This window comes from Canis lupus, chromosome 23 (assembly GCF_011100685.1).
Source record: "Canis lupus familiaris isolate Mischka breed German Shepherd chromosome 23, alternate assembly UU_Cfam_GSD_1.0, whole genome shotgun sequence".
In the NCBI taxonomy this organism is placed as follows: domain Eukaryota; kingdom Metazoa; phylum Chordata; class Mammalia; order Carnivora; family Canidae; genus Canis; species Canis lupus.
In genome coordinates this window covers 34,778,949-34,789,745 of record NC_049244.1, presented here as the reverse complement: position 1 = coordinate 34,789,745, position 10,797 = coordinate 34,778,949, and the positions used below count along the sequence as shown (strand labels likewise).

The 10,797-nt window shown below is 43.6% G+C and overlaps 1 protein-coding gene across 2 annotated transcripts in view; it reads right to left on the bottom strand.

The window, feature by feature from the left end:
* Positions 1-1,966: 1,966 nt before the first annotated feature.
* The window catches only part of CLDN18 (claudin 18), a 28,371-nt gene continuing 19,540 nt past the window's right edge, over positions 1,967-10,797 (bottom strand). For both annotated transcript variants that reach the window (XM_038570983.1, XM_038570982.1), the window contains exons 3-5: positions 10,015-10,132; positions 5,401-5,511; positions 1,967-4,162 (exon numbers count right to left, since the gene is read on the bottom strand). In XM_038570983.1, coding sequence (XP_038426911.1) covers positions 3,991-4,162; positions 5,401-5,511; positions 10,015-10,132 — 401 coding nt within the window. In that variant the 3' untranslated portion in view covers positions 1,967-3,990. The remainder of the gene's footprint in view (positions 4,163-5,400; positions 5,512-10,014; positions 10,133-10,797) is intronic.

Genomic DNA, 10,797 nt, shown 5'->3' with positions numbered 1-10,797 from the left:
CTGAAATATAACTGGATATTTGAGTGTGTGTATCTGTGAGTGTGCATTTGTGTGTGTGTATGTGTGTGTGTGTGTGTGGTTGCTGACGCATGTCTGCAAGATTTGCGCTGCTCACTTTGAAAGGTCGTAGATTGGAGGTTAGTGGAGTGAGATCAAGATTGTTGGAGGATTAGGGATGAAATCAGTAACACCCTAAATGCAGTACTGATGATCACAAGAAGTTAATAAAAAAGTAATGTGAATTATTGTGATTGATCCTTCAAGTTCACATAAGCTGGTTGCCCGTGGAGTCAGGACAAGAATTTCAAGTTTCTGATTCTGAGTCCAGTGTTCTCACCAGTGGAAAGCGTCAGCGTGAGATGCCAGGTCTTTTGGAAAAAACTGTGCCTATTGCTGTGTTTGACCCTGTGTAATGTCCTGTGGAGGCAGGGCAGGGTTGCATATTACTCTAGAAAAAGCTACAAGAATTGGCCACCCCATGGAGACATTGATTAAATTTCCTTTCTTTTGGACATCAAGGTGGTGACAGAGGAATACTCAGTAGTCATCAGCTTGAGATCCCCCAGGTGATTTTTATGGATAATGGCGGTGAGTCATAATTTGAGCACATATGCTATGATTTGATTCATTTATGTCTTTGCATGGGAGTCTTCAAAATGCCCCTAATCTTAAGAAATCTAATTTAAATGACTCAAAAGTCTATAACTGAGGATAGTTTTCTACTAGCCGTTTTTGTAATCCCATTTGTTTAAAATTGAATGTAAAGTTTTTGCCATTTTTAGGTTTAATTATCCATTTTCTGTGAGAACTAGAGTAATCTCTCAGATCCTTCCTCTCTGTACTATAAATACTATGCTATTAGAAAGGTTGAGGTTGTGCCTCTGAAGCTTGTTTCGACATCAGGCAACCAAAGGGGTAATAAATGAGGCAAAGCAATGAATTTGCCCAATTTCTAAGGATTCTGGGTCCATTGTGTGTACAACAAATTTCTATATTTTGGCTGTGGGACCCAGGCTTGGCTAAGCTAAATACCACTGCTCTGGTTGTATGAAGATGTTTAGGAGTGGTTATGTGACTCAAAGAACCCAATAAGTTTTATCAGGATTTTTTTTTTCTCCTACAGTTATCAGGAAAGAGATACTTCCTTTTGGCAAGGTACCCTAGCTGAAAGATGGCATATGCCTAGAACTATGAGCAGCCATCATTATTATCCTGTGGGGACATCCTGCCTGGGAAGGAAACCAACCGAGAGGAAAGCAGAACTGAGGTGCGGACAGAAAAAAGTAGAATCTCAGTCATATCTCTTGATACAGCTATGCCTGAAGCCAATACCCCAATACTTAGGGATGTCCCACTTCCCTAAGTCAATTCCCTGTTTGTCTTAAAGTTATGCAAGTTGAGTGTTTGTCACTTAAATAGGTCCTTTACTTGCATTATTTCATTATGCTTATTATCCCCACTCTGTAGAAACTGAGACTCAGAAAAATTAAATACTTTGCTCAAGCTAACACAGCTGGGAAGTGGTGGCCTGAATTTGAGATTGGGCTGTTCTGACTCTATAGCTCATGTTTTTCCTTAGCTTGATTCATCCTCGGTGAGTACAGCTAATGAAGCTGGTGAAGCCAGACCTTGACAGCCTTAAGAAGACAGGCGTTGGCTCATGGGCAGGCCAATGACATTAAACGCTTCAGGCTGGTACACTGAGGGTCAGACAGGCTAAACATGGTCCTTGGATCCCATGCCCCATGCCTGGCTGCTCTGGAAATCCCCTTTGATTCAGGCTTCCCACCTTGTAGGAACTAAGTGGGTGGGATCAGATCTCCTTGGCCTCCCGGCAAACAGGCTACTGCCGAGTAGACAGATGCTGCAAGCAGAAACATTCCAGATGATGCCCTCAGCTTTGAGGTGCTAAGACCCCCCCCTCTATGTCTTGAAGCTTAGGACAAAAGAGCAGGAGCTGTTCAAATGTGAGATAATAGTAATTTTAATATTTAGTTCACAAAACATGCAGGTCAATAGTCAATGCATATACAATAGGATAGAGAAACAACAACAAAAATTAACGAAGCACAATCTAACTACATGGAGGCTTGCAAACAATGAAGTGCTGGTTAGAGAGTGTGCTAATTAAAAACCCAGCTGAGCCATACCTCAGTGCCTCAGATCTGACCAGGGACTTTCTGGTGGTAGGAAAGAGAGCTCCTTGTGTCCATGGCCTTCAAGTCAGATTGTGAGAACTTTTACAGTCTCCATGTCCTGGATTGCTCTGTTTTATCTTCCCCCATTCCTGCTTTTTCTTTTTTTTCCCTTTTTTTATTCTTCTTGAATTATCTATTCCTCCTTTGTCCCATCTGAGACAATGAGTTCCATGAATACCCTTATCTGATATAGCCTAGAACCATTGCTGTCTCAGTAAGAAGGGTCTCTCTGAATTTGTTTTGGCTGTTGCTGAATAAAATTCTTCTCAGTTTAATGGGCTGTGATCTGGTTTTTCCCAGACAAACTGTCCAAGCTGAAGACCCCTATGAATAGTCCCCCATCTTCCTGGAGGCCACTTTCATACGTGCTATTGGTGTAAGGACTTTTTTCCCCAAATAATAACCTGATGGTGAGATTCCCGCAGTGTCAATGCTGCTCTCTGATTAGATAGTTTTGAGAGACTGCCCTTATTTTAGTTCTCAGGAGACCTATTCTGGCTCTGGTACTGAGATGGAATTCTGGTGGCCTGGAAGGAGTTTAGCCTTTCTGCAGCGTGATGTGAACACGGGGAAGGTGTGTGGCTGCCAAGAGCTTTCAGTTCTTGAACATCCAATGGTCCAACCACGGTAGGTGAATTTAGTGAAGGGAAGAGCTCTCCAAGTAACAAAGCTGGCCACAGTGTCAGGTAAGTGCTACTGTCAACTGACAGTGACCTCTAGCCATGCAAGTGTGCACCGGGGGTCACGTGATATAACATTATATTTAGGCTTATCACTTTGTTGTTGCTGTTTTTTGAAAGAACTGGTTTCAACTCATTCTCTAGGTTTCATCATTTGGTTTTTGCTGTATTTATCATGTATAGTCACAGTCCTGGAGAGCTCAAAGGGAAACAATTAGGATCAGGGAACATTTCATGGAATTTGAACTGAAGTGTGTTTTTACAAAGTCAATATAGACAATATCAAAGCTATTATTTTTTCATTTTCTCCTATTCGTGTGCAGGGGTGAAGCTAATTCAGAGACAGTGTGTCATTTCACTAATCTATTATTTATTTTAACTACATTTAGGATATCAAATATATTCAGATTACCCACAAATATCCTCTCCTCATTCTTGTAGGGATACTTTCTGGCCCGTGACAGAAAGAGGACCTGCAATGGAGAGCCCAGGAGACCCCTGGGGCGTCTTGCTGGAATTAGCAGAGGCCAACAAAAGCAGAAAGCTTTCCTTAAAATGAAATCGCTTCAGTCCAGGTAATGTCAAGATCACAGTGTAAGAAAACTCAGATAATGAGCTGGAGACATTACAAATATCTTTCCCTATCAGCTCTACTTCAATCAGTGTTTATTAGTAGCCAAGTAGGCTGGGGAGGTTAAAATCAAATAGTAGGAAATGATGTCTTTTGATGGACTCTCCTTTTTTACTTTCAGAATTGTTCTGGGGGATGAGTTGGGAAATAGATCATCGATGAGCTATTGTCTGATAGGAATTCAAACCACATTTTATCATCAGATTAGAAAGGTTAAATTAAAAAAAAAAAACCAGAGGATTGGAAACTGTGAACTGTAGCATCTAATTCATATCTGATAACTCAGCTGTTTTTGTGATGGAACATTAGAAACACAGAGACAGTGGCCCAGACCATCTGGCCTCCTTCCGGATGAAATCAAGGTTTTTCTTACTTTCAACTGTGAGTCAAAAGCAATAAGGAGTCGAGGTAAAATTTCCTTGTTTTTCAAGTGAGCTCTAATTGGGGGGTTCTTCTGCCCATGCTGAGGTGCCTTGGAATGCTACACATAGTCGTACTTGGAGGGATGAGATTGCATCTCGTCCTCTGTGCGGGCACCCCCATCGTATATCTTCTTGTTTTTGCTGCTGGGCCCAAAGCCAGTGCTGGCCTTGAAGCCTCCTGGCTTGTAGGCGACATTGTGGCCTGAGGCATGATAAGACACGGCTTTGTAGCTGAGAGAAAAAGAAACATTCCATGACCACAGATGTATTTGGTAAGAAGGCAACCCCCTCCATTTACCCTGGGATGTCTCCTTTTTAGCACTGAAAGTCCAGCGTCCCAGTAAACCCTTAGTCCTGGGCAAACTGAGATGGTTGGTCACCTGAGGCTTTGAGACACTGGTTTTTCTGATCCTGCACTGGAGCAGAATTTCTTGCCTTGTATTACAACTGATGATTAGCAACTAGTGAGTTCCCTCTGTTAATCAATTAAAATGAAGCTGAACCCAAAACAATGTCCATTCATATCTGATAACTCAGCTGCTATCTAATTTATATCTGGTAACTCAGCTGTTTTTGTGATGGAACATTAGAAACACAGAGACAGTGGCCCAGACCATCTGGCCTCCTTACTGGTGAAATCAAGGTTTTTCTTACTTTCAACTGTGAGTCAAAAGCAATAAGGAGTCAAGGTAAAATTTCCTTGTTTTTCAAGTGAGCTCTAATGCGGGGGTGGGGGGGGGGTGGGTGTTCCTCTGCCCATGCTGAGGTACCTACGAGAGCACTATGAGGTACTATGAGAACATAGTTATGCCAAAAAAAAAAAAATTCACAGAATTTGTGAGCTGGAAGGTACATACACAGAGCCCATCTCCTCTAACCTGCTCAGTTTATGGATGAGCTAATAGAGGCCCAGAGAAGGGAAATGACTTGCTGGATCAGGATTGGGATTTAGGTCTCCCACCTGCAGGTCCATTTAGGGAGCTATAGTGGGGTTTCTCTGCAGTAGTACTTTGGCATTTTGGAACAGATTCTTTTTTGTTGTGAGGGTCTCTCCTGTGCATTGTGGAAGGTTTAGCAGCATCCCTGGCCCCCACCCACTAGATCCCAGTATCACTTCCCTCCCTGCCCCCACTGCCCCAACCACCCAAAGCTGCAGCAGTCAAGAGCCTTCAGTTGTCAAATATCTCCTGGTGGGCAGACCTGCTTGCAGGTGAGAACCACTGAGTTACAGAATCCTGAAGTCAGAGGGAACCTAGGGGAATATTTTTCTCCTCAAACATGATCATTTCTAAATCTGCTCAGCTAAGATGTTCCTATTCTGTTCTTTAGGTTCCCCCAAAAAGAGAAGGTCCAGGATCCTTTAGTTAATAAATTCTTCCATAAACCTAGACTGATCATTCTGGCTGCAAATTATACTTTAAAATGGACTCGGATGAAATGTCTGATTGCACTGGGATGGGGAGACTCACTTGCTTTCTTCAGGAACCAGGCCCCGGCAGGCGATGCACATCATCACACCCCCAATTAGTGTGAGGCCTCCGGCGACCCAGCCCACGAACAGAGCTGAACCAAAGGTGTACCTGAGAGGGGAAATGAGGCTGTGAATGTGGGCAACTCAACTCTCCAGGCTCCACCCACGGCACTTAGCCACACCCATCCTCTCTGTCCACTCTTTTGGGTTCCACACCCATTCCCACCGGTACCGTTGAGCACACACTCCTTGGGGTCACAGGAAACTGAATGAGGTGCCCTAGAGAAGAGAATTGGGACTGAAACTAGTCAGCAAAACAGCAGAGGGATTCTCAGGCCCCTAGCATCACTCAGGCATGGAATTAATTATAAGTCTCTAATCTCAGAGAAACATCTCTGGAAATCCACCTTCCTCCCTACTGGCATTGGGGAGTGTCTTAAAGATTTGGCAAGAGGAATTTGAGAGATGTGGAATCAGTCTGGAGTTATTATTTCTGAAGGAATTTGGCCCTTTGAGTTCTTCCTGTGGGCCAATAAGCTTTCATCTTATGTAATTCAAGTACCCTGGTAGGCATCCATGCAGGTAGGAGCATTATCTTCAGAAAGAACTAATGTGAAGTGACCATTCATTCTTTCATTCATTGTTTACACATTTGTTCAACATGTATTTATTGAGCTCCTACTATGTGCCCAACACTGCCCTGACACTGGGACACAAGGGTGAACAAGACAGACACAGACCCTACTTTCCTGATGCTTCTGTTTCAGCCCACAGTGGAATCTGAACCTGTGATCATCGGACTCCAAAGCTGGTGCCCTTCCCCTAAGATGTATGCCTCCGTGGGACTCGTTACTTCTGAGCAAGACTGCCTGAGAACAAAGTGTCCAGAGAATAAAATAATTCTGATTCCAAATGGACTTTTGTGGATGGTGGAGACCATGACCAAAAACTGATAGAATATCAGTGGGTGTTTCCGTGTTAGCTGGTAACTTTCCCTTCATCTCCAAGAGCCCCGCAGAAAAGGAGAGCTCAGCACAGTGGATACCTGCCCTTAGAGGCTTTCCCCTTGTGCTCATCAAGGAGCGTGGGGCTGTTTGTGGAACACCATGAATCACTGGTATGTTAAAAGTCACAAACTAAGAACACTATACCAGTAATTGAAAGACAGAAACATGTGTGCAGACCTATGCAACCTAGGAAAATAAGATACTTTCGATGTGCTTAAAAAGTGCACACATTTTGGTAGGATCAAAGTCAGTGATATAAGCCTGATGACCAGTGTAATGTACAGGGCAAAGCTAGCACACTGAGCTCAGGGCTTGAAAAAGTTCTGGGAGGGCAGCCTGGGTGGCTCAGTGGTTTAGTGCTGCCTTCAGCCCAGGGTGTGATCCTGGAGACCCGGGATCGAGTCCCATATTGAGCTACCTGCATGGAACCTGCTTCTCCCTCTGTCTGCGTCTCTGCCTCTCTCTCTCTCTCTGTGTGTGTGTGTCTCATGAATAAATAAATGAAATCTTTATTTTATTTTTAAGATTTATTTATTTATTTATTCATGATAGATATAGAGAAAGAGAGAGGCAGAGACGCAGGCAGAGGGGGAAGCAGGCTCCATGCCTGGAGCCCGACGTGGGATTCGATCCTGGAACTCCAGGATCGTGCCCTGGGCCAAAGGCAGGCACCATACCGCTGAGCCACCCAGCGATCCCCTAAATGAAATATTTTAAAAAAGAAAAAGTTCTGGGAGAAAATTTATCTATAGGCTATCTTTATTTCCTTGGACTAGGAAAAGATAAGACATTTGATTTGAGGGCTGTTGGCTTGGGGTGAAGAACCCCATCCCACTCTCTTGGTCCTCCCCAGTGTGGCTAGGGGTTTAACAGCTGACCTCATCCTGGGGCTCCTCCTGAGCGGTCCCTGGGTGAATCTTCTGGGGGGGGAGTCCTGGCCCTTCTGCCCTGGCACAGAACCCCTGTCCTTGATACTCCTCTACATGGTTGAGTGACTGCATAATGTTAATGACAACAATCACTACCATTTATTGAGCCCTTACTGACATTGTGATGGACACTTTTACCACAATTCTATTTAGCTCTTCCATCAGCTCCATTTGGTGGGATTTATCACTCCCATTTTATAGATGAGGAGAGTGAGGCTCAGAGAGGCTAAGGAGCTTTTTCAAAGACCCAGGAAGGAACTGCTGGAATTCAAATACAGATCCCTTTGCCTCCAGAGGCCTCATTGTTAGTCATTAAGCTAATACTATCTTCTGTGCATGGGGAATGAGGTCCCCTCCTTTTACTTAGATCCTTTTGGTCAAAGTTAGCAAACCTAAATACCTAACTGGGACAGCTATGAAATTTAAATGAGTGAAGTGGGCTGGGTATGAGAAAATATTTCACTCTCTTAATTCTATTATATGGGGAAAAAGCCCCACAAGCATAATGATAAATGACCTCAGATTTGGGACATTTGAGTGGTTGGGGCTGTGATGAACTAGAGAGGGTGAGTCCTTGTATCTGTGTCAGCTAGAGACTGTTGCCATAGAGGGCCCATTACTGTCAGATTGGATTTTTTTTTCTTTTTTTACAAGAAGCTGGAAAAACAGATTGTGTACATAGGTGTGCGCACATGCACATGTGTAGTGTGAAATATCCTTGTAGCAAACACTAATGATGTTCCTCCCAGGTTCCCTAGGTTCCTTTACCCATTTCTTCTTCAGCTCCTGAGGTCTTTGCTTTGCCTGCAGTCTCCACATCTCCCCTGGAACTTCTGCTTTGGTATAGCTACTGGAGCCATTTTGCCTGGTGCACAGAAGCTGACTGGTGCTAAAGTGTGAAAGTTTGGAGTCAAGTCATCTCTGAGGTGTGCTTCATGCCCCACAGCTCCCCAGGATTGGGCTGAGTCCCAGCCTTCATTGCACCCGCTTCTCTATCCTGGGTGCCCCACCCCCTTCCCAGTCTCCCCTTCCGTAATAAATCACTTGCACAAGGAGTCTTGGATCTGTTCCTGAGTAATCCAACCTATGACACTTCCTATTTTTAAAAGTTGATGATTAATTCAAGATATAAAATGAAATGTTTAGGCTAATATAAAACACTTCGCAAGCTGTGTATAACCTGAAGGCAGGCAGTTTGTAGCTCAGGTTCTCAGTATCGCAATAGCAGAGGAGGGGATACCAGAAAGTGCCTTCAATTGACTGCCAAGAAATATCTTTCTTGGCAGCTGTGCTGTTCTGTGTGATTTCTGGGTAGAGAGGATGAGAAGACAGAAAGAAAGGAAAAACTGCTGCCCATCCATGGAGGAAGACATTCAGGAGGTCTCTCAGAATCCTATAGTCTTGATCTAAGGACTGAAGTTAGCTGTTCAAGGGACAGGGTAGTTTCTAGGGAGATGATGTGGGATAATGATGCAGGGCATTAGTGCTGGGTGCCAATGGGATGGGTGACTCCTCTGGGCAGGGACAGTGATACTAAGCATCCAGATACTCCAGATAAGATAGCTCTTCTGAGTAGGCTGACCAACCATCCTGATTTGCCTATGAAGCAAGAGTTTCCCAGGATATGGGACTGTCAGTGCTAAAACTGGTAAAGTCCCAAGAGAAGCAAAATGAGTTGGCCAGCATACTTCTAAGTTACCCTAGTAACCAAGAGACCATGGGAACATCACAAAGGAGGATGAGGGGAGATGATGGGAATCACTTCCTTTCATTCTTGAAACAAAGCAAGAACATGGATGGGGACTGGAGTCCCAGGGAGCCAGAGAGTAACGGATTCATTGCATCCTCACCCCCTTTTGTATCCCTCGATGGTGTGGCTGGAGAAATACCAAGTGTATCCACTCCAGAGATGTTGGGTCACTTAGATATTATATTTAGATCATTCACAGAACAAGATTTTTCTTCTTCAAAAACTCACTGCTGTTTCTTACAAATATGTCCTTTTGAAATGGCTAAATGAATATGGATGTTAGAATTGCTCTTCAATCATTTAAAAGTTCTACTCTCCTTCAGATACCAAATTATAGTGTGGTTTCATCTCCCTCAGTTAGACCAAAACCTCCATGAGGATGGGGACTTAGTCTTATTCCAAGTACTCAGAACATTTCCAGACCCACCGCAGGTTCTCCATACATTTGTAGAATGAATGCATGTATGAATGAGAGGAAGAAGCAGTTATACAAGGAAGAAACATAACATCACTCTTCTCACATATATTGCACCTTGCTCAATTCCACTCAACCTTTCACCTATCCCTAGCCAGTGTCCCATCATGGCCTGGAGATGCAGGTTGATGCTCATTTACATGCCTGGCCTAATAGTGCCTGTTTCACTGCCTCCACAATGGGGCCTGTGTAAGCGTGTTAGATAAATACTGTGAACTGTCGCTGTATTTCAATGCAAATGTCAGCTCAGCCTCAAGTCATAGTACCAAGGATATTTCACTGAAATGAAGTTTATGAATTTACGGATCATTGTTGATTTATGATATGGCATGGTTGCCTCTGATAAATTTTTGCTATTTCAGGCACTGACAGTCACATTAGGCATATGTGTTTAATAGGATTTTTACAACAATATTCACTACAGAATACTAAGATTAGATTAGGAGGTTACCTGGTCTGAACGGTCTGCACCATCCCACCCAGGCCAGTGTACATGTTAGCTGTAGACATCCAGAAGTTAGTAACCAGCATGTTGGCAAATACAGATACTCCAACGATTGCACAGAGACCTGTTGGCCAAGAACAAGAAAGCTCCATAGTCAACTTTAAAGGGATCACGATGTTTGAGGCAATGTGTGCTTAAATGAGTTTAGATGAGCAAGCTGAAGAATATTCCCTTTCTTTTTTTTTTTTTTTTAAGATTTTATTTATTTATTCATGAGAAACACAGAGAGGAGAGAGAGAGAGGCAGAGACATAGGCAGAGGGAGAAGTAGGCTCTGTGCAGGGAGCCTGACGTGGGACTCGATCCCGGGTCCCCAGGATCACGCCCTGGGCCGAAGGCAGTGCTAAACTGCTGAGCCACCGGGGCTGCCTGAATATTCCTTTTCTATAACAGAATGGCTAATCCAAGCACTGATTATTGAATTCCCACTATGTGCTAGACATTATGTTAAGTGCTTAGACTCTCTTATCTTTCTAATTGTGGAAGGATTTGTATGTGTGCAGAAAGAGATTTTCCAGCATCTTGGGACAAGGGATTAATAATACAAATATTTTGGGCCTGGTCCTTTGATGGTGTCAAGTGCTCTTCCCTTAAAATCATTTTCTAGAGTCTTACCAAAATAATGCCTTTAGAGACTGAGTCACATGACTACCTTAGGATTGAGAATCTCTTCTAATAAAGTGGTGTGGCAGCTGAGGGGGACCTTAACACTCATGGTAATTTTGTAGAG